Source organism: Bos indicus x Bos taurus, chromosome 25 (genome assembly GCF_003369695.1).
Source record: "Bos indicus x Bos taurus breed Angus x Brahman F1 hybrid chromosome 25, Bos_hybrid_MaternalHap_v2.0, whole genome shotgun sequence".
Taxonomy (NCBI): Eukaryota; Metazoa; Chordata; class Mammalia; order Artiodactyla; family Bovidae; genus Bos; species Bos indicus x Bos taurus.
Genome location: NC_040100.1, coordinates 4165366 through 4188505, shown reverse-complemented (window position 1 = coordinate 4188505; position 23140 = coordinate 4165366). Strand labels below are relative to the sequence as shown.

The 23140-nt window shown below is 55.9% G+C and overlaps 1 protein-coding gene across 2 annotated transcripts in view; it reads right to left on the bottom strand.

Moving 5' to 3' along the window:
• Positions 1-5215: 5215 nt before the first annotated feature.
• Positions 5216-23140, bottom strand: part of GRID2IP (Grid2 interacting protein) — a 37156-nt gene continuing 19231 nt past the window's right edge. Inside the window, exons 8-23 of one of the 2 annotated variants that reach the window (XM_027527495.1) lie at positions 22858-23041; positions 20152-20306; positions 18625-18759; positions 18259-18356; positions 17969-18086; positions 16854-17212; positions 16032-16451; positions 13811-13898; positions 12982-13059; positions 12020-12216; positions 11536-11691; positions 11324-11410; positions 10368-10497; positions 10155-10273; positions 9302-9466; positions 5216-9090 (exon numbers count right to left, since the gene is read on the bottom strand). In XM_027527495.1, coding sequence (XP_027383296.1) covers positions 9019-9090; positions 9302-9466; positions 10155-10273; positions 10368-10497; positions 11324-11410; positions 11536-11691; positions 12020-12216; positions 12982-13059; positions 13811-13898; positions 16032-16451; positions 16854-17212; positions 17969-18086; positions 18259-18356; positions 18625-18759; positions 20152-20306; positions 22858-23041 — 2561 coding nt within the window. In that variant the 3' untranslated portion in view covers positions 5216-9018. Of the gene's footprint in view, positions 9091-9301; positions 9467-10154; positions 10274-10367; positions 10498-11323; positions 11411-11535; positions 11692-12019; positions 12217-12981; positions 13060-13810; positions 13899-16031; positions 16452-16853; positions 17213-17968; positions 18087-18258; positions 18357-18624; positions 18763-20151; positions 20307-22857; positions 23042-23140 lie in introns of both variants that reach the window. The other variant, XM_027527494.1, reaches the window with a different exon arrangement.

The window sequence follows — 23140 nt, the reverse complement described above, 5'->3', positions numbered from 1 at the left end:
TTGAGATTTTGCGATGAATTTCTTTTTGCAATGAATTTCTTGAGCAAATGAGAAATGGGTCTATATTCTTGATACTGGTGTACATCTGCTGATTTGTTGATATTTGGGGGGACTCTTAAATGGTTTGGGTAACTAATGTGTAAGTTACCAAAACTGCAAATATTTTGTATTTCAAATATGTCCACTGACTGGTAAGTGCAAAAGTCTGAGACTACTCAATATTGGGGGCCACTTACTGGCAACCAGATCACTGTAAAACCAAATGATTCGTATAGTGAGAAGTTGCCAGATGGTGTAAACATTTACATACAGCACACACTTGTGTGTCTCGGCAATGGCTGGGGTCCTGTCACTTATTCTTATTTTTTCTTCTGTAAGCGAAAAAGATTCAGAGCACACGACCACTTATCATTCTTAGAGATAAATGCATAAAATGACATTCTATCAGAGCAATACGAAGTTAAACACTGAAAGTACCCAGATGCTTTGAAAATGCTGTCTTCTTTCCATCTCTCCATCCGTTTTGGGTAGAGTTCTGTGTGTATTTTTATCAGTACAGAGTAGACTTTGTGAGCTTTTTTTTTTTTTTTTGCTAAAAAATCATGGCATGTTGGATCATATTGACAGAGTCATACCTAAGAGATTTGCAGTTTCTTTTCACTCTTTTCTTGACCTTCTGAGATAGACTTTCAGTCCTAAGTAAGCATTGTCCACACCTTCTGTACACATTTCAGTTTGCTGTGTAATAGAATGACATGAAATTGTACTTCTTTTTCTCTTCTTGTTTCTTAAGATTTTTTGATGTGGACCATCTTAAATTCTTTATTGAATTTGTTACAATATTGCTTCTGCTTTATGGTTTGTTTGTTTGGTTGGTTGGTTTTGGCCTGGAGGCATGTGGGATCTTAGCTCTGCAACCAGAGATCTAACCCATACCCCCTGCATTGGAAGGAGAAGTCCTAACCACTAGACGTCGGGGGAATTCCCCTCTTCTTCCTTTTGCATGTAAGTTTGTGGTGGAAACATGCATTTCTGAATGGGTATGAGGTCAGATATGAGGTTTATTTCTGCATATTATGTATCTGAGCCCATGGAAAGACTGTGTGTGGATACGCACACATATGCAGATACACATGGCATCCGGTCCCATCACTTCGTGGCAAATAGATGGGGAAACAGTGGACACAGTGGCTGAGTTTATTTTTCTGGGCTCCAAAATCACTGCAGATGGTGACTGCAGCCATAAAATTAAAAGACACTTACTCCTTGGAAGGAAAGTTATGACCAACCTAGAAAGCACATTAAAAAGCAGAGATTTTACTTTGTCAACAAAGGTCCGTCTAGTCAAGGCTATAGTTTTTCCAGTGGTCATGTATGGATGTGAGAGTTGAACTATAAAGAAAGCTGAGCGCCAAAGAATTGATGCTTTTGAACTGTGGAGAAGACTCCTGAGAGTCCCTTGGACTGCCAGGAGATCCAACCAGTCTATCCTAAAGGAGATCAGTCCTGGGTGTTCATTGGTAGGACTGATTTTGAAACTGGAACTCCAATACTTTGGCCACCTGATGCGAAGAGCTGACTCATTTGAAAAGACCCTGATGCTGGGAAAGATTGAAGGCAGGAGGAGAAGGGGATGACAGAGGATGAGATGGTTGAATGGCATCACCGACTCAATGGACATGGATTTGGGTGGACTCCGGGAGTTGATGATGGACAGGGAGGCCTGGAATGCTGCAGTTCATGGGGTCACAAAGAGTCGGACACGACTGAGCGACTGAACTGAACTCTTGAATACTATAAAATTATTTGAAGAGAATGCTGCTGTTGACAAGTGCTCAATCATGTCCCACTCTTTGCAGTCTCATGGGCTGTAGCCTGCCAGGCTCCTCTGCCCATGGACTTTTTCCAGGCAAGAAGACTGGAGTGGGTTGCCATTTCCTACTCAGGGGTTCTTCACCCAGGGATCAAACCCGCATCTCTTGAGGCTGCTGCTTTGGCAGACAGATTCTTTATCACTAGCACCACCAAATGCCTTTACCAGTCAGGATGAATGATTGCTTAAAGACCCTTGATGATCTAAGGATAACTTTCTTATGAAGCAGATTCAATGGCTGATAACAGACGCTTAGAAATGGTAAAACAGATGAAATGGCTTACATTGGCAGGAAATCCAGTCTTTCTCTTGGGGTTCCCCTCCTTAAGGAGCTTCTGAGGGATCCCTGAAGGATGTGGTCATGTCCTGGAAATCTGACACCTGGGCCCAGCTTTTACGCTCAGAGCCATTACTTCTGCCCTATTCGTATTCTCTGAATCACTCGATAGAACATGCACATACAAGTCCTGCCCACACAAGTACGGTCCCCTGATGGTGTCTGCCCAAAGCGCAGAGCAGGAGGGCAGGGCTTCCAGGTTGAAGCTATAATTCCACTTTGGGGCCTCTTCCTCCGGGTCCAGCGTACTTCCTGCTAGTGGGGGAGACCCCCAGCTCCACCCCAGAGGACTCTCCCCTGCTTTACTTCCCAGGCTTTCTAGCTTCTAGGTGCTGGGCATTGGGTCAGCCATTTCCTTCTGTGGAAACCTCCCCACTAACTTTGCAAGGTCCAAGAACACACAACCAGTGCTTTTATTCAATGCTGGGGACGTCAGGACTCCAGTTAAAATCTCCTTAAAATATCTTCACTACCTCTTAGAGCACAATCAAGATAAAGATTTTGCTAACTTGTACAACCAAACAGACCCTTAAGCCAATGGTCTGTGTCATAGCACTTAGCTTCATGGTGACATCCCGGTCCCCATGCCTCTGCCAGCAAATGCTGCGTGGGTCCTGCCTTTGTACGCATGCGCGCTCAGTCATGTCCAACTCTGCGACCATTATAGACTGCAGCCCACCAGGCTCCTCCATCCATGGGCTTTTCCAGGCAAGAGTACTGGAGTGGGTTGCCATTGCCTTCTCTGGGGGATCTTCCTGACCCAAGGGTCCTGTGACCAAATGGTCCATAATCTGGGTGAATTTCCTAAAACAAAGGGCATCTTCAAAATGATCAGCACTTTTCCATCCAGAAGCCAGAACTGCCAACTAGCCTCAAACACCTCCCTTGCTAACATTTACTAATGAATCAAGTCCCTTTTGAGGGAGCACTCCCCTCCACTCCAGGGTAGTCTGAGTCAAGTGACCAGATGCTTAATTTCAGGGGCTGCAAACTCACAGCTGGGCTCCACCTAGCTCACAGAAATGGTTTCTTTGGCTCATAACTGATCATCTCCCTTAAAGTTTTGAGTTGGTTGCCATCATAGGACATTTGAAATAATCAATCTGGATTTCTATTTTCCTTTGAGAAAGTCTGAAGACCAGGTAATGCAAGTCCTGCCTTCCCAAACAGAAGTCCACTGGCTGGAGGGCGTGGGGTCCCCCCACCCCACGTGGGCAGACAGCACACATCTGCTCTCCCTGCGGCCCCTGCCTGCTCCTCCTCGTCAGTCACCTGTCACCCTCGGCCGTGGGCTGTTTCCTTGCTCCTCCGCAGGCTGCATTCCTCGTCCAGCCTCTGTGGATCTTCCCTCTGCAAACTTTGGCCTTAGGGCTTTGCATCCATGTGGCCAAAATGTTTCACGGAAAGGAGCAAGTCGGTTTTCCTGAACAGCTTGGTCGCCCCCACCTTGATGTTGTTTCGATTTAATTTAATGGGCGATTATCGAACCCTTGCTGGAGGCAAAGGCCAGAAGCAGCCGGGCTGATGGCAAGTCAGGCTGACGAATGGGTTATCATTGAATAGACATCTGCTAGCTGAAGCCTGGGTGTGTAAGAATTTGCCAAGGGAGGGCAAACAGTGCTGGGTGCTGCTTAAACAAAGGTCAGTGAAGATAGGGATAACGAGCACTTCCTGTGGTTTCCTGGTCAGGGTGACGGCAGCTGCAGCGGATGATGGCAGAGAAAGCCAGGCTGCCTGGTGCTGAGTGGTGAGTGGACGGCGAGGATGCAGAGGTGGCAAGTGTAGATAAAACGCTTCAATAACTCCAAGATTTGGTCTAAAAGAGGGAGTGAGGGGACCCGAGCCACTGGGCTCTAGACTCTTCTTTGAGGGCTGCAGGTAGAGGGGTGTTTATTGGCGAGGAGGAAAGAGCCAGTGGAAAACGCTTTGTGGTCACGGGTGTGTTGGAACCCCTGGGAGCTTGGGGAGGTGGAGATATGGCACAAAGAATTAGCAACAGATTGGAGTTGAGAGCAAGGCCCGGACGGTATGGGATGAAGGTGAGGGCAGGGACACAGAAGTGTGCAGATGGAGGAGAAAGGGAGATAAGCTGCTCGCCCAAATCCTTTCTCTCTGGAGCATCCGCTGAGCTCGGATCTCCGTGGCTTCCTTGGAACCAGCACTGTTAGATCCATGGCACCTGATAAGGAGGTGACATGGGCTGAACTGTGTCTCCCTCCCCAAATGCTGGTGTGGAAGTCCTAGCCCCCAACACCTCAGAAGGTGACTGCATTTGGACATAAGTTCTTTAAGGAGGTATTGGGTTGGCCAGTAAGTTTGTTGGTGTTTTTCCATAATAGTGTACAGAAAAACCTGTACAAACTTTTTGGCCAACCCAGTATCTAGGCTTAAAGGAATCGTAAGGATGGAACTCTAATCCAGTGGGACTGGTGTCACTACAAGAAGAGACACCAGCAATGCCCGGGGCAAAGGGCACGTGAGGACACTGAGGAGCAGCTACCTACAAGCCAAGGAGAGCAGGCTTGGGAGAAACCCAGCCTTCCGAGACATTGATCTTGGACTTCCAGCCTCCAGGGCTGGGAGAGGATAAATGTCTGCAGGAGATACAGGCTTGATTCCTGGATCGGAAAGTTCCCTGGAGAAGGAAATGACAATCCATTTCAGTATTCTTGCCTGGAGAATCCCATGGACAGAGGAGCCTGGGGGCTATAGTCCATGGGATAGAAAAGAGTTGGACACAGCTGAACATGCACACATGCATTCATTCAAGCCACTCAGCCTAAGGTATTTTGCTGTGGTAGCCTGAGCCGAGAGGAACAGAATGGGCTACGAAAAGAGGCAGGGCTGTCTTTCTGTTGAAGTTACCAGCATCAGTGGCCCCTGGAACACTCATAGACGTTTTTGCAAAATCACATAAGCACGACAAAGAAGTGGTTTCCGCTCAGAGGATGGGCTTGGGATTTAGACAGACTTGATTTTCCATCCAGCAAGTCACATAACCTTCCTAAGTTTCAGATGTTTTATTTGTAAAAAGAAGATAACAAAACCCACCTCAGAGGGTCATTGGGAACGTAAAGTGATATATGTAGAACCACGGAACCCGCTACCTAGTAACCGTTAACAGACGTTATTAGAGAAGGTAGCGTGTGATTGGGCCACGCTATTCTGTAGTATTATTTAGAGGGAAATCCATTCCTGCTTGTTATACTTCGTCATTTGGTGAGGAATGGGGGCCGGGAGTGGGTATGGCACACAAATTGGCTCACATACAGGGCTTTGTGCTGACTCAGGTGAAGAATCGCCATGAAATATGACCCTGGGAAACCAGAGAGGCCGACATCTGCACGCAGCATCGCGCCGGCCTGTGGGAGGCAGTCAGACTGTACTGGCGAATGCATTTGTGAATGAAGAGAACACACTGAGGTTAAAACACTGAACATCTGTAACCATCTGTTGATTGGTTCACCCTCTTTGTGTTGCAAGTGACAGAAACCCATTCAAACCAGCCTAAGCCAAAAAACTAAAAGAAATTTTTTAAAATTTACAAAAGGTGGGAGGGGGCCAATTTGTCAGCTTGGAAACTGGAAAGTCAGGATGTCTGCTTCAGGCACAGTTGGACTCAGGGGCAAGGAGAAGGCCGGAGTGGTCTTCTCTCCTTTTCTTCCGTACTGGTTTACACCCAGGCAGGTGCCTTCCACGTGGTGGTCCTGGCAGCTCCTTCCAGGATCGCACCCTCTACACACCCAATGATACATCCAGAAGAAAGGGGCTTCCTTTCCAAACACTTCTAACTTGAGTCTTGAATTGACTCTCAGCCGCCTGGCCAGAGTCCCACGAACCAGTCTTATCCACTCAGCAACATTCCAAGGCCTGGAGGCAGAGGAGGGATAATTTCCCAAAAGAGAAATAGGGAGCTTCCCCCAGCAGAAGGGACACTGGCTGCTAGGCAGGCACAGATCGCCATTGCCCCCAGACTGAGAGCATCTGGAGAGGGCTCCGGTGACTCGAGGGTGACTAGGTGAGACAGAAGGAAAAGCGTGGTGCTTGGAGGACTCACAAGGAGGGTGAGCAGAGCTCTGCTGGGTCCAGGGAGGACAGGGCCCTCTGAGGATCACAAGGAGGCTGGGAGGTTCTCCAGGACGCCTGGCCGTGGATGGACACAGCAGACTGATGGCGACAGTGCCTCTGACCACCTGACCCTGAGCCCACACCCTCTGCCTTGTGGTTTTGCAGCATCTCTCATCAAGAGGGGCTTCCCAGGTGGCTCAGTTGGTAAAGATCCGCCCGCAATGCGGGAGACCTGGGTTCGATCCCTGGGTTGGGGAGATCCCCTGGAGATGGGAAAGGCTACCCACTCCAGTATTCTGGCCTGGAGAATTCCATGGATTATACAGTCCATGGGGTCGCAAAGAGTAGGACACGACTGAGCGACTTTCACCCACCCACCCCCTCTCATCAAAAGGGGAGTCTATTTCCCCTCCCCTAGAATCTGGGCTAGACTCATCACTTGCTTTGACAACAGAATGTGACAGAAGGGATGGTGTGCCAGTTCTGAGGTTGGGCTTTCAGGGCTTTTCTCTGCCTCCGCTTGCTCTCTTGGACCCTTGCCTTTACTGTGTGAACCGTCCTGGCTATTTGGCTGGAGGATAAGGGACCACACAAAGCCATCTCAATGGTCCCAGCCAAGGCCCCAGACGTGGAAAGAGCCCTGTGTGACTAGCAAAGCTGACCACTGACCCAGATTCCACAGATGACTGCAGAGACATGAGTGAGTCCACTGAGCCCAGCTCAGATTAGAACTGCCCAGGTGACCCATGGACTCAAGAGTGGTAGTGGCTGCTGTTTTAAGTCACTGAGTTTTGGGACAGTTTGTTACACAGCATTGTGTGGGAAATAAGTAACAGCTACAAGGCATTATAGGTTTCTCTGGTGGCTCAGACGGTAAAGAATCCGCCTGCAATGCAGGAGAAATAGGTTCGATCCCTGGGTCGGGAAGATCCCCTGGAGAAGGGAATAGCAACCCACTCCCATATTTTTGCCTGGAAAATTCCATGGACAGAGGAGCCTGGTGGGCTACAGTCCATGGGCAAAGAGTCAGACACGACTGAGCAACTGAGCATGCACATACAAAGCACTGTGGGGAGAAAACCCAGCTAGAGATTGGCTTGTCAACCTGGGTCCCCTGGCATGGGGCTGGATATACCTGGAGAGGTTTCTAGTTTGCAGGAAAAATGCCATACAGGGCCTGGAGGGTCATGTCTGTTCATAGCCGGTGCAATCTCTAGTCTCTACAGACCTCACACGTGGATTTTAATGGACCTTCCGACACCTTTCTCAAAGCCTTTCTCAAAGGCTTTGGGAACTTACGAAACTTATCCAGCTTGAGCTGCTGGGGAGAAATGCCCTCCACTAGCCACCTCTGGGTGCATATCCCCCACCTGAATCACACAGCTTGGTTTAGACATTTCTATACAGTGGCTGTGAGTGGGAAACGAAGAAAGAACATACGTGGTCTCAAAGACGGGGCTAGTGGGAGACTGGGAAGAACTGAATGGGTCCCCAACACTGTCCAGGGGCAACACCAGCTACTCAGTCACGGTGGGAGAAAGAACAGCCCAAAGAGTGGGCTCCAAAGCCCATTCCAGGCTTCTCTGGAAGAAAGTCGGGGCAAGAGGTAGCTGGAAGCTGCCAACCCAGGGCTTGTCAACCGGAGAATGGAAAGGATGGAACCAAGAAACGAAAACGGTGCCCCCAGCACCTGCCCTGCTCCCAGCATCCAGGTAACTCCCCGCTGCATCCCAAGATACACGTGTGAAACACACTCTGGGACCCCAGAGCTGTCCCAGATGGGGTTACTGCCTGAACGTGACCTGTTCTAGGGAACATCACCACCACCCACCCAGGACAGAAGCCTGGCAACCGGCCACCAAGTCCTGTTTATCCATCACCTAAACACCTTTCTGTTCTCTCAGCCCCAGTCTCCCCACTTCCAAGTGACCACTTCTAAACTGGATTTCAGTTTCTCGGTGGGATAATACCTCAATTCTGCAATCTACCATAAAGGATCTTCTGAATCCTTGCCTGTATCTCTGCCCAGCTGCTCTCCAGCATGCCTGCCTCGGTTCTGGGCTGCAGTGGACTCCAGCCTCTTTCGGCTTCCGAGGCGGATCCTAGGCGCTCACTCCCCTCCCCCACCCCGCCCCCGCCCCAGGGATGCACTTGGGGTTCCCCTTCCAGCCGGCACCAGCCTTCTTCCAAGTAGCCCCAGGTGTGGCTTGTTCAAGGGCATCTGCCTCCGCCTCCAAAGTCCGAGGTCTGCGGGCTCTGTGCTCCGTGAGAAAGTCTCCTGGGCGCGATCCGAGCAGGCTCAGGAAAGGTTCAGACGTCCGTGCTTGGGGCCGGGCACCGTCAGGCCAAGTGGCTGCCCTAGTGCGCGGACACCGCCCTCGGTGTCCCCATCTCCCCGGACCCCGATGTCCTGAGGGCCGAGAGCGGGGCGGGGACGGGCAGGACGGGGGTGAGGGGAACAAGGAAGCACGGGAAGTCGGCGGGTGATTCACCCGTACCGGGGAGTCGGCGCGCAGGCTCCGGCCCCGCGCCCTCAACTCTTGGCGCCCCGGCTCGGCCCTGAGAAGGGGTCCCCGCACCTTCGCGGGCGGCTGGAGCTGGACGGCTGAGGTAGCTGGAGACGCGCGGGTGGCTGGGCCCTACTCCGCACCCGGACCGCTCGGGGCCACGCGGGGCGGCGTCCGCGCGACCCTCTCGGGCGCAGCCTCGGGCGTCCGTCTCCGCGCGCGGGCCGCCGCCGTCACCAGGCCAGGGGCGAAACCATCCCCGAGCTGCGCGGGCCCTCGGCTGCCTGCAGGTCGCCAAGCGCTCGCTGGGGACGGAGGAGCACGTGGGGAGCGGCTAGGTCAGCGGTCCCCGCGCCCCGCGCCCCGCGCCCACGGCCCGGGCGGACACCTATGGCCCCGCCCAGGTGGGGGCGTGTCCTTCACCAGGGCCCCTTTCCCACCTCCGGCTTCACACAGGATCCCCCTTCCTTTGACCTCGGGCCCTGCCCTCTCCCAGAGCCTCCCACCGGGGCTCACCTCGAACTTGCTCATGAACTCCGCGAAGATGCCGAAGAAAGCCTCGGAGGTGGTGGCTTTGGAATCTTCCCCGAAGAAGGCCAGCGCTTTGCCCAGCTCCTCCATGGCCTCTCGCTGCAGCCCGTCCAGCGCCCGCAGCAATGGCTGGGCCGTCTCCAGGAAAGACTGACGGCCTCTGTTAAGGAAACGGCTCCGGGCTCCTGGGGCAGGTACTCCGGCAGAGACCCAAGCAGCGGCCTCACTGCCCGGGGGCCCTTTGCTCTCCTGGGCACCATGCCCCTGTCAGAGGCTCCTGGCTTGTCCTGACACCTGCCACACCCAGCCCAGCCTCAGGCCGTTCACTTGCTCCCCTCTCTGTGGGGCAGCTCTCTCTGCTCTCCTGGCTCTGCCCAGAGGCTACCACCTTCTTCCCCAACCACCCATGGAGGCCGGCCTCTTACCACTCTTGAGCCTGTTCTCCCTCTCTGTCCTTTTTTAAAAAATCTATAGCATTTGTTACTACATTTCCTCTCCTGACTGCCTTTGGCTAGTCAGACATGACAAACCTCTCCTTGTATCTTGTGACTGCAGTCTGGGCTGTGCTGCCCACCACCCCCTGCCAAGAACAGATGGGCAAGGGAGTGGCTTTAGGCCAATCAGAAGAGCTCCTTCTCAGTTACACACAGCCTCAGCATAAGTGCTTAGATTCTAAATGACCTAAGATGGACCCTCTTCTAGAACCCCTGCACCCACGGCAGCCTCTGCCCAGACTCTCCGACAGGACATGGTGTCTGCAGTGGTCGCTGGAGTGATGGTCAGCTCTCCCTGACCCCTACCCCACCCCTGAGTCCACTGTGGCCCTGGAACAGGATACCGCCATGACCACGGCAAACTTGTCCTCGCTGGAGGGGGACATGCTCTGGCATGCGGCCTGGATCTCACTGATGGTGCCATGGAGGTCAGCCAAGTCGTTGGTCAGGGCCCGTTGGTTCACTGTAGGCAAGGCGGTAGAGCCTCATAGGGGCTGCCCAGGAGGCCAGCCCAGGACTGTGGGGGCTCTGCCTCCCCACCCGCCCACCTGGCTTACCTTTGGCAGCCAGGGGCACGGTGGGCAGGTCCTGAGCAAAGCCCAGGAGTTCAGGGAAGTGCTGGCTCAGCGATTTGGCGAGGATGTGCAGGAAGGTGGACTTCCCGTCCACCGTCTTGGTGGAGTTCAGCTGCAAGTGACCCCAACACACGTCCTCCTCCAGGACATCTGACTCCTGATCACAGGGACTCAGCCCTGCTTCCTGGCCTGTGGCATCAGTTCCCCACCCCTGACACTCGCCAACTCTGAAGCTTATAAACAGATGGCTAGTAGTCCTTACTCTGAAGCTCTTATCTGTTGGGATGTCGTGAGCTTGTCCCCTGGCCCAGATCTTTGAGACCCTCTCCCCGCGCCCCACCCAGGAACCAGTCCTTCCCATCCGCAGCTAGGGGAGACTCCTAGGTCTTTTTGGTCCTTGTAAGCTTGTTCTTGTTAGCGGATGGAGCCCAAGATTTTCTAACCCCAGCGAAAATGGGAGCATCATTCATGGTTTTTCCGCTTTGTGCTTTTCTGGAACCATCTGTGGCCCAGCTGAGCCTCAGACACCCTAAACCGTTCATATCTATATGCACTTGTCCTTCCTCTCTTAAAAAAGCAACCAAAGGTGTTGTGGTGGAAAGTCCCAGACACACAGGGAGAAGGCTGGATATTTGAGTTGTCCTTTTTCTGGTTCTAGATCTTTCTGGGGTAGGACTGGCCTGACAGTGGTTCTGGTGTTGAGGGCACAGAATCCACCAGGTGAGACTCTCCCTTTCCTCCTGGAGCCTTCTCCCCTGTCCCTTCGTCTCCCACCACTCTGTCTCTCCAAGGCCTGGAGAAGCCACCTTGCCTCCCCACCCTTTCAAGCCCCAACCTTAGCTTCTGTTACATTCTGGCTTCAGGTAGCCAGCTCTTCCTGCCTGGGAGCCTCAGTGCTAGAGCAAACAGATGGATGACTGCCTGACCGGCCCCCTCACCTCCGTCAGGAAGTTGATCTTGAAGCCCGTGGTCTTGTTGGTTTGAGGCTGTCCATCGTTGAGATAGTTGCCCATGGCCAACACAAACTGGGGAGAGAACAAGAGAGCAGGTCCTCCCCCACTCCCTGGCCCCTCTGGGGATGGGCCTCCAAGCTGGAAGCCCCAGGGGCCAGAGGGGCAGGCAGACTGATCTGAGAGGGGGTGGCCCTGACCTCCAGGATCTTAGCAAGCTTCCGGCTGTTCTTGAGCTCGAGGGAGGCCTGGCGCAAGCACTCCAGGCTGCCCCGGATCTCCTCTGTCTTCTCCTGGAGGGTGGCCTGGAAGTGGAGGCTGCGCAGGCGGGTCTTATATTCGGGAACCGACAGCATCTATCAGAAAGGCACTGCCAGCATTAATCCATGCCGCCGGGAAACCCCGCCCCGGGGCAACCTGGCGGGGTTGCGCGCGGCCTGGCGTCAGCTCGCGGCCTGGCATCCCCTTAGGAAAATAAGCACGACCTCTAGGGAGCACCCTCATCCCATCTCCCATGGACCCCGAGTGAGAGCTGGCCGTTAAAGGTGTAAGACTCGGAGAGGTGTGAGCGTGGGGCCAGGAGGGGAGCGGGACGCACGCACAAAAAGACAGAGCCGCGATAGAGGAGGCCGAGGCCTCAGGGCGGCCGCCCCTGGCCCCGGGCGGGTGGCCCGGCCGCAGCACCTGCAGGACGAACTGGTCGGGCTCGCTGAGGCGGCCGGGCGCCTCGCGGTAGGCCTGGTAGCGCTGCTCCTCGTCGGCGTCGGGCGCGAAGAGCAGCAGTTGCGCAAGATGCGCGGGCTCCAGGCGCCGGGGCTCCATGCTCATGAGCACTTGCCGCAGCTCCGCCGGGCTCAGCTTCAAGTGTGCCAGCAGGATGGCTGTGGGCGGGGCCGCGGGGTGAACGGGGAGGGGCCGGGGCTGCTGGGCGTGGTCGGGGGCGGGACAGGAGCTGGCCCAGAGGCCCAGAGGATCCGTCCTGCTACCCTTAGAAGGAAGGGTTCTCCAGGGGACAGACCTAGATTGAGTAGGGCCTGTGGAGCTGCAAGGAGATACAACCAATCCATCCTAAAGGAAATCAATCCTGAATATTCACTGGAAGGACTGATGCTGACACTGAAACTCCAATACTTTGGCCACTTGATGCGAAGAACTGACTCATTAGAAAAGACCCTGATGCTGAGCGGGATTGAAGGCGGGAAGAGAAGGGGACGAGTGAGGATGAGATGGTTGGATGGCATCACTGACTCGATGGACATGAGTTTGAGCAAGCTCTGGGAGTTGGTGATGGACAGGGAGGCCTGGCTTGCTGCAGTCCATGGGGTGGCAAAGAGTGGGACACGACTGAGCAACTGAACTGAACTGAACCGTGGAGCTGGGGCCAGGGAACTAGCGAGGATCTTAAAGGGGCGAGCAAAGGATTGCGGCTGGAGGCAGGGCCAGAACTGGGAGCAGATCACAGGATGGGGGCGGAGCCAAGGCCGGCACCGAACCTGGGAGGGAGCCTTCACAGAGCCCGGTGGCAGGTGCTGGGGGCCCCCACGGCCCGATCTCTACTATCCACTGGGGTGAATCAGAGGCCCTGTGGCCCCAAGGGGTCGTGTCCTACGCCCCACCCCACCCCCTGGGCCGCCGCAGCCCCTCACAGGTGTTGTAGGCCTTCTTGTGGGACAGGATCTCCACCACCTCCTTCTTCCTGAAGGGCTCAGGCCCCGGCACCGGCTCTGGAAGGGAAACTGATGGTTTAGGGAGGGGACGCTAGGCTGAGGCTACTGGGAGAGGGCTCAGGAGGGGTGTGGCCACACCCCACAGTCCCGAGGTCTCCGACCATGGAGTTGACTGAATCAGCTCCAGGTGTCCACACTCTCCTCACTCATGGACTCTGGAGTCCAGCCTTGCACACCTAGTGTGGGTGGTGTGTGTATGTCCCTCCCCCGTCCTCTCTCCCCGGGCCCTCGGGCCTGAGCCGGCCCCATAAGGAGAACGGGTCACCTGGTGACTGTAGATGCTGCCTGGAAGGACAACAGTCTCTCTCTTCCATCCCAGGACCAGTCTCCACTCACACAGTATCCCAATGACAGGGAGACACGCAGAGACGGGTTAGGGGAGAGAGAGAGGCTGGACAGGGTATCTGTCTACCTGATTCTGACTTTGAACAAATTACCTGGCCTCTCCGTGCTTCCTCATCAGGAAGTTGGGGTAATCACAGCCCCCACCTTTACACGATTGTAACACGATTAATGTAGAAACAAGGGTGTGTGGCATTTGGTAAGCATGCGATAAATGCCAGTTATTACCATCTCCAGTACTGAAGTGGGGAAACTGAGGCTCTGAGACATTAAATAATTCAGGGACCCAGGAAGTAAAGGGCAATTTGTTCAGACCTCAGGGACTCTAAGCCCTGGGACCCCCACAGAAGGTGGGCTGCCGCAGAACCCGGAGTCGGGGCTCCCCTTGGCCCCTGGGGCCACTCACTGGCAGCTTTCTGGGTGCCAAAGTGGAGCTCCAGGTCGAGGTATTTCACCATGTCGCTCAGCTTATCGTAGTCAGAGTCCTCCCCGAGCTGCGAGGGAGGGGGAGGTTCAGAGTGAGCAATAGCACTGGGAGCTGGACTGCGGTCCCCCACCGCCCCCCATCCTCTGAGGGCAGCCCTGGGCGCTCCCGGAGGGAGAGCCTCCACCAAGCCCTGGCATGAACCTGGGGATGGGACGGGAGGAGACTGCAGGAGAAGCCATTGATAAATCATCTAAGTTATCATCGGGCGGTGAGCTGGCTCCTCTTGTGGTCAACAACACTCAGACCTGGAACACTCTCCATGCAGAAGCCAGCAAGTTGCACTGGAGCAGGGGGTACAGGGGTTGTAAAGGGGCTGGAGCCACCCAAGGAGGCTTAAGAAGGTGGCCAACGGGTCCGGGTCTGCTCTGAGGTGTCCTTTGCTGGCAGTGAGTTCACCAGAGCTGCCCTGGGTCCCCGAAGGTGGGGAAAAGGAAGCAGGGAAGTGCCAGAGGTTAGGAACCGGCTGGGTGGCTGTGATGACTGATCCGGATGAGAGCTGACAATCTAGAAGGCCCATGGCTGTAGGGGCTTGGCCAGATGCCTGACCCGTCTGTGTCTACTGCAGTAAACCAGTGGAAGCATCACTCTGCAGAGCAAGGCTGCAAGGCCCATCTGAGGCTGGTAGGAGCCTCCAGGGGACCCAGGAGGTCCCTGTTCGTGACTTTGTCCTGCTGACCATCCTTATTAGTAACATGAGAAGGTTCCCTAGAGATGTGGGCTGATGCCAACTTGGCTGGGAAGGCAGGAGGCCCAGGAGGATGGAATGGGGACTCAGGAGGTGGCAGTGGGAAAAAAAATGACAAGCATGCTCCAAAGGAGAGTGGCTGCAGTAAGGACACGTTACTTGGCGTCCTAGGAAAAGGACGGGACTGCATGGAGGATGATGGCGGGAAAGAGTACTGAGGTGGGGCAGTCCCCGAAACTGGAGGGTTCCTCGGCCAAATGAGGAGTGTGATGTCCAGGTCAGAGGAGATGAGGGCCATGTTTTCTCCTCTGAACTTGTGAAGCCCCTCTGGGAGTTCCATTTGGGGCCTGCCCTTTGACAGACTGTGGGGCTAGGAACCACATTCTAGGGTGGTGACCCAAAGAACAGGGATGGGGTGGACCTTGCTCATCCAACGGGCTGGATGACCTGTGGATAAGAAAATATACCTGCTCTGCCTGATTTCAAAGGGCGGGACAGAAAGCAGGGCATGGGAATCCTGGTGAGACAAAAATTCCAGAGCAAGGCAAGGATGGTTGGTGAAAAACTGTCCAGTGAGGAAAGGGATGTCTCATCAGATAGTGAGCTCCCCATTGGTGAAGGTGATCAAGTAAATATTGGCAGTGCTGTTTGGGAGGAAACTCGAGCATCAGAGTGAAGGGGTGGGGGCTCCCCTGGTGGCTCAGGGGTAAAGAATCCACCTGCCAATGCAGGAGACATGGCTGCACATGCTGTAGAGCAACGAAGCCCATTCGCCACAGCTACTGAGCCTGTGCTCTGGAACACGGAAGCCGCAACTGCTGAGCCCATCTGCTGCAACGACCGAAGCCAGGACACCCTAGAGTTTGTGCTCCGCCCCAAGAGAAGCCACTGAGATGAGAAGCCCGTGGACTGCAACTGCAGGGTAGCCCCCGTTCTCTGAAACTAGAGAAAAGCCCGCGCAGCAATGAAGACCCAGCACAGCCAAAAAGAAACTGCAAAAAGTGGAAGGGGAGAGGCTGCTGCGCAGGGCTTTGGACCAGCTGCCCTTCTCAGAATCCTCTGGTCCCGGCTCCCATGAACACACTGCGCACGCAGGCTGTCAGACTGCTCAAACGTCTGTGACTCTAACCAGCTGCCCTTCTCTCAGCTCCAAGAGCCTAAGGGGACCATTCAGATCTCGAGTGATAGGCTTCAAGGGTGAGAGCGGTGCCTTTTCTGGGTGTCCCCAGCACGTCACCGGCTCAGGGACACTGACCGGGCTTCGGCGCCTGTGTTGACCACTGAAGGTGAGCGTGTCCCTGGACCGAGCTCTCGTCTGTTGTCTGCCGAGGATGGGGAGGGCCCGGGGGTGGTCAGCTGATGTTGGAAACACCCCAGAGGTGGACCTTGTCTTCACCGCTGCTGCCCAGACTGCCTCCCCTGGTGCAGTGTGCTCCGGGTCCCCAGGTCACCTACCTGTCCCCAGATGGTGCCTTCTGAGTTCTCCACCTGCTCCCACCGCAGGCGCTTGACGCTCATGTGGCTGGTCTCACTGCGGCGGTGGCCCAGGCCCCGGGGCAGCATGGGGGGTGCACAGGGGACAGGCGGGGGCAGGGGCGGTGGGGGCGGTGGGGGCACCGGGTGGCCAAGCTGGGCGAGGGGCTTGGGCAGTGCTGGAGTGGGGCCCCGGGGCCCATCTGGGGTGCGGGAGCTGCTGGGCTTGGGGTCGTGGAAGGGCAGGGGTGGCGGGGGTGGGGGACTAAGAGGGGGCGGGGGGATGTGGTCGGAGAGGGAGGAGTAGGTCAGGGAGCTGCCTTCCTCGCTGCTGCTGATGCACTCGCTGGCGCTGCTCCTCTCGTTGGTGATGAAGCTGCCCTGGTCGTCGTGGAAGCTCATCTGGGGAGACAGCTAGGTGAAGGGAGGGCCAGGCGGGGCCCCGAGGGAGACTGCGGCAGGGGCCGAGGTACGGAGGACCGGAAGGCCCGGGGCAGCGGAGGCATGGCCCAGGGGCTGGATGGGGTCGTCTGGGGGGTCAGCCTGAGGTTGTGAGTGGGACAGCCTGAGCTGGCTAGGGAACCTGAGACCCGGTACATGGGGTGGCCTTGGCTAGGGGGTTGTTGAAGCTTGAGCCAAGGGTGGGATAGCTCCAGCTGGGGAGCGGGGTGTCCTGGGAGACAGGGAGGGAGAGCCTGGGGCACAGCCTTCGGGGCAGCAGGCCTCTGGCAGGAGCCCCGGGACCCCAGTCCCCTTACAGGCCCCCTGCCCGCCTCCCCCCAACACACATGCCTGTGTGCTCACCTCCTCGTAGTCATTCTCAGGGCTCAGGAAATCCTCCACGATGGTGACCCGGGGGCCCAGCTGCTCACTCAGCGCATCCAGGAAGCGGTCAGTGTCCCGGCTTCGCACAGGGCGGGAGAAGGCGAAGAGCTTCCGGCGGCTGGAGGGGCGGCGGCTGGGGTCCGGGCTGGGGGGGCTCTCAGCGCAGACAGGCCCGGGGCCTGGCTGAGGGGAAGGTGCCCGGCTGCTGTCCAGGCTGGCGTAGGGGTGGGACTCAGAGCTGCTGGGGGAGGCCAGGCCCTCTGAGCACAGCGGGTAGTAGCAGGGGGAGGGCAGGAGCTGCTCGCTGGGCCATGAGATGCTGGACCGGGTCCTGGGCCCTGCGGTGGGGGGTGGGCCATGAGGATCCCTCTTGGGTCAGTGCCTCAGTTCCAGCGCAAGCTGGGGGGAGGGTGCCAGAGCTGGTGGGCTCTGTGCCCCTGGGCACCTTTCTTTCCCTCTCTGGACACAGCGCAGGAAGACTCTGGTAACTCTGCCTCTCCAGGTCTTCCCTGAGGGTGATCGGAGGCCAGAGTGGACGGAGGGCGTGCTGGTGGGCCCAGGACAGGCAGACCCTGCTCATCCTGGAGAGGATCCCAGGGTCCCACCCGGAACCCACTGAACACAAGGCGAGGGCGAGGGGGTCTCCAGACCAAAGTCTCGGGGTACCTCCCATAACCAGCAAGTCTTTGGCTCACAGAAGTATTACCCAGGGGTCCTGCCTTCGGAAATGCAGAGAAACCGTTGTGCGAGCAGCCATCTTCGCAGCTGAGCCATTCACAGAGCAATGCACCCTATCTAGTCTATGCAACGGCCACATGCTCACTGAGGACCCCACCCCTTGGGAGCAGCCCTCCACTTTTCCAGATCCACAGTGGGGGTGAGGATCAGAGAGGGGACTCAGGAGGGGGGCCAGGACAAGGTGGATCTTGATGGCCCCTAGCTACGTAGGCTGACAGGGTTCCCCAGGATTCAGTCCCACGGCCACAAAGGAAAAAGGGGCTCCAGAGGGGTATGCCTGGGGGTGGGGGCAACACCCAGCCAGCTGGCCAGGAGGCAGGAGCGGCCCTCGGGAGCCAGGGCTGGAAAGCCCCTACCTGCTGGGCCTGCTGCGCTGGGCAGTGGTGGGGAGGCGCGGGCTCGAGAGCTGGTCCCCATCTTCCCTTTGAAGCTGCTGCTCAGGCGGGACTCGAGCTCCGCGTAGACGGCTGACATCTTCCGGGAGAGGTGAGGTGCGGGTGAGTCTAGTCGGCCCTCGTCTTCCCCCACACACGGCCTCAGAGGCAGGCCTGGGTGGTCTGGGAGGCCAGGGTCTGCCCCACCTCCATGGGCCACCCATTCCCAGCTCCCCACTGACACCAGGAGCAGGGTGGAGAGAAGGTCTCACCATCTTGGGGTTGGGCGTCTCAGGGAGGGATGTGCCGTCACCTGCCTGGCGCTCGCCTGGGATGGGAGGAAGAGGCATCTCCGGACAGTCGCTAGGGCCTGCCGGGGGAATCAGGAGGGCCGAGTCCACCACGGGGCGGGGGGTCTAGTGACTGCCTCTGAGCTCTAAGGGTTAGACCCCAGCCCAGGCCCTGGAGAAAGAACCACCAAGCCCTGCAGACCCGGGGGGAGGAAGCACCCGCTCAGCCCATTCGGGGATGTCTCATCTCGCCAAGCCCATTTTGCAGATGGGAAAACCGAGCCCTGGCCCCACACCCCACCCCCCGCCCCGCCACCCTGGCTTGCGGACTGTTGGTCCGGGCCTCACCACAGCCAAGGCCAGCCTCCAGGCCCTGGGAGCGGAGGCTGCGGCGGCACATGGAGGAGGCCCTCAGGGAGCTCCGCGTCTGGGGCTCGGGTGCCGGCTCAGGCTCCAGCTCTGGCTCCGGCTCGGGCTCGGGCTCTGCTGTGGGACCAATGGAGAGACGGGCTCCTTGTCCTCTCAGCCGGACAAGGAGCCTCCGAACACAGGGAGGGTGAGGGCACCACCCGCGAGCCCGGCCCTGCTTTCAGGGGGAGCCCTGGGATGGGAAGCGGGGTGCCCAGCACAGGAGGTGCCCCAGGTAGCACCGGCCTGAAGATGGAGGCTGTGTGGAGGGGGTCACAGCCCCCTACCCAGCAGGTCCTTTCTCATGACAAGAGCCTAGGACCCCGTGATTCCAAGGTCTCCACATCTGACACCGCTGCCCGCAGGGGTGACATGGAAGACTCTAGGTCAGGGCAGAATTGCGGGAGGGATGTCTGCTGCCCAGTCTGCATCTGAGTTCAAACCCTCTCCCCCCAACCCCCACTCGTGGGTCCCCAGGACGAGGGTCAATGGGCGCCCAGGGGGAGCACATAGGGGATGTGCAGGCGGTCCAGAGCAGGTACCCAAGTTTGGCCCCCTTTGGATGCCCGCAGCCCACGTGCTGAGGTGTGTGTGGGCAGGTGGACTCACAGCAGTGGAATGGCATGAAGGGTCAGAGGCTGCACAGGGACCCACAGGCTCTCATGGGAGTCTGCGGTCTTCAGAGCCCACCAGGCAGGGTGAGCTCGCCATGTGCTCACAATCCAGGTCTGTAAACAGTGTCCACATGGACTCCTTCATCTGTGCCACCCTCCCTGGGGTGCAAAGCACAGCCACTGTGGTCACCTTCACATGCGGGTGAGAAACCGGAGACCCCCGGCGTCAGATGGGGTGTTTGAAGTCTAAGGTGGGACTTCCCTGGTGGTTGAGTGGCTAAGACTCTGTGCTCCCAAAGCAGGGACCCCGGGTTCAATCCCTGGTCAGGGAACTAGATTCTACGTGCCGTAACTAAGAGTTCACATGCCACAACCAAAAATCCCACGTGCGGCAGGGAAGACCCAACACAGCCAAATAAATATTAAAAAAAAAAGTCTAAGGTTATCCTGCTTTAGGGATCAAGCTGGGAAAGTGCATCTGTGGAGCCAAGCAAGGGGCCAGCCTGGGAGTGTTAGGCATGTATCTACAGTCGAGTCTGACTCTCTGCGACCGCATGGACTGTACCTGCCAGGCTCCTCTGTCCATGGGGTTCTCCAGGCAAGGATACTGGAGTGGGTTGCCATTTCCTTCTCCAGGGCATCTTCCCGACCCAGAAATCGAACCTGTGTCTCTTTGTGTTTCCTGCTTTGGCAGGTAGATTCTTCACCACTGGGCCACTTGGAAGATGCTACCTAAAGAGCACAGGGGTGCCTCCGCGAGTGGGAGGGGCCAGGCCGGCTGTAAAGCCTCCCGGGTGAGAACAGGCATCCGGCTCTTCTCCTGGTGGGCGGGCCAGGGGGCAGGGCTGCTCACCGGTCATGGCCGTGTAGCCCAGGAAGCAGGCGATCTTCTCCTGGCAGAGTTCCTGCTCCTCGTAGGTTAGCAGCTGGTAGATGAACTGCCAGAGGACCTGCTTGGCCGGAGTGTCGAGCACCGGGTAGACATCGACGATGAGGGTGTCGATGTTCCTGGTCGGGGAGGCGGGTGCAGAGCGAGGAGTTCGTGACTCAGGGGCTTACCAGAGGGGCCAGGGTTGGGGACGGGGCCCTTCCCCTCCTTCCCCAGACAGAGAAGTGGGCGGGAAGGCTGGCTTTGCGGACAGCCTGCCGGACTCAAATCCCAGCTCTGCCACCTGCCAGCCAAGTGATCTTCTCCAATTACTCATTTCTCTGTGTCTCAGTTTCCTCCTCTGTTAAAATGGAAGACAAAAATAGTAGCTACCGGGAGTTCCCTGGTGGCTCATGGGTTAGGACTCTAGACTTTCACTGTTGTGGCCCAGGTTTAATCCCTAGCCGAGGAACCAAGATCCTGTAAACAGGGTTGCTTGGCCGGAGGGTGGGGGTGGGGAGTGAGGGGAAAGCATCTACCGCACAGAGCTGTTTGAAGATTAAAATACATAGAATGGGGACGTCCCTGGCAGTCCAGTGGTTAAGACTCCACACTGCCAATGCAGGGAGCACAGGTTCCTCTGGTCAGGGAACTAAATTCCCCCATGCTGCGGGGCCAAAATTTAAATTAAAAAAAAAAATGTATAGAACATATTTGGAAAACTGACTCAAGGGACTGGCAAATGATGGCCCAAGGGCCAAAATTTGGCCCTCCACCTGTTTTTATAAAGCAAGATTTACGGGAACATGGCCACCTGTACTGGTATATATTGTCTATGACCATTTTCAAGGGACAACAGCAGAGCTGAAGGGTTTCAGCTTTCAGTGGAGACGGTATGGCCTGCAAACCCTAAAATATTTGCTATCGGGCCCTTTCCAGAAACACTTTGCTGATCCCTGTTCCCATTGTGTGGAAAAAAATAAAACTGATCCTCATGTACCACCACACATAAAGATGAACCCTGGGTGGATAAAAGACCAAACTGTGCAAGGTATGATTATAAAACTAACAGCAGATAACGCAGGAGATTTCTTTTGACCAAGGAGCAGTGAAGGGCTTCTTGAATAAAAATTCAAAAGCCAAAGCCATAAGGCCACATATGCGTTGCCTGTGATGATACAAAATCAAGAAAACCTGGAGCTGATAATACTAGATATAATGGAAGTAATAAGAGAATAACAAATGGAAGAAGATACTTACAATGTCTAAAATCAACAAGGAATCAGTATCTGAAACATACAGGGAATTTTGGCCAATTTTAAGTTTTGCTTTTTGGAACTTCCTGTAATTTTTCCACATATATTTGTTCCACGGTTGGTGAAATCTGGAGATGCAGAACCCACAGATATTGAGGGTCAACTGTGGGTGTTACAACTTGGATGAATGCTATTGTTTCGTCGCTAAGTCATGTCTGACTCTTTCGACCCCATGGACCATAGCCAGGCTCCTCTGTCCATGGGATTTCCCAGGCGAGAATACTGGAGTGGGTTGCCATTTCCTTCTCCAGGGGATCTTCCCAACCCAGGGATCAGGGTCTCCTGCATTGTAGGCAGATTCTTTCCCACTGAGCCGCCAGGGAAGCCCGAGTGAATGCTGAAAACATGCTAAATGAAAGAAGCCAGACATAAAAGTCCACACGTTGGGACTTCCCTGGTGGTCCAGTGGTTAAGAGTCCGCCTGCCAGTGGAGGGGACATGGATTCGATCCGTGGTCCAGGAAGAATCCCACATGCTTCGGAGCAACTAAGCCCGAGAGTCACAACGATGGAGTCCATGCTCCGCAACAGGAGAAGCCCACGCACGGCAGCTAGAGAGTAGCCCCTGCTCTCTGCAACCAGAGGAAGCCCATGCACAGCAACCAGGACCCAGCATGGTCACAAATATATCAATGAAAATTTTAAAAAGTGGAAAAATAATTATAAAGAAGTCCACATATCGTATGGTTCCAGCATTTGAAATCTCCAGAACAGGGAAACCTACAGACAAAGAAAGTAGATTACTGGTGGTTTAAGGTGAAGGGGGCGTGGGGGAGGGGGAGGGGGTGGGAACAACTGTGAAGCGGTTGGGACTTCCTTTGGAGGTAATGAAAATGTCCTAAAACTGAATGTGGTGGTGGTTACAACACATTTGTGAACATACTAAGAACCAGCGCGTTGTACACTCAAATGCGTGAATTGTATGGTATGTGAATTACATTTCAACAAACATATACATTTTTGTTTAAACCGAAAAAGGTTATGAAGAAGTAATTGGCTTTGCAAAGACCAAGACAATGACCCTCTGGGCTGAGGCGTGTGAGAAACGCTCCTGCTGCCACTGAGATGGGAAAAGAAAGATGCTACTCCGACCTGAGCAGGGATGGGCTGGTCGTGAGTGCCCCTGGGTGGGTGTTTCGAGGGTCCTGCCAAACACACCGCAGGGACTCACTGTCTGCTTCAATTTACAGAGAGGGCTGGAGCTGGCCAGGTCACGTGGCTAGGAGGTGTCAGAGTTGGGGTTTGTTTAAGGCAGCTCAATGGCCCCCCCCGCTCTCAGGGGAAGCTCAGGCAGGTGAGTGGTGGTGAGTCCTGGCAGGATTTGGGGTCCACCCCACAGCAGATCCCCACTGCCCCCGCCACCCTGGGGTGACCACCTGTGCTGGAAGAAGCTCTCGAGGGCCCGGCAGACCCCATAGCGCTCAGGGGGTGTGAGCAGGTGCTCCAGCTGCTGGCTGAAGGTCCTCCCCTGCACTCGGATGCTGGACGGAAGGATCTCTGCCACCCACTGCAGGGAGGTGAGCGCCGACGACGGGTTGGGGGAATCCATCGAGTCGGAATCTTCCGGGGAGCGGGTCACAGGAAGGAGAGGCACGAGTGAGCCGGTGTCCCCAGGCCAGGCAAGGTCTGCCCTTCGGCTGGGGCCAGGGGACCTCCCAA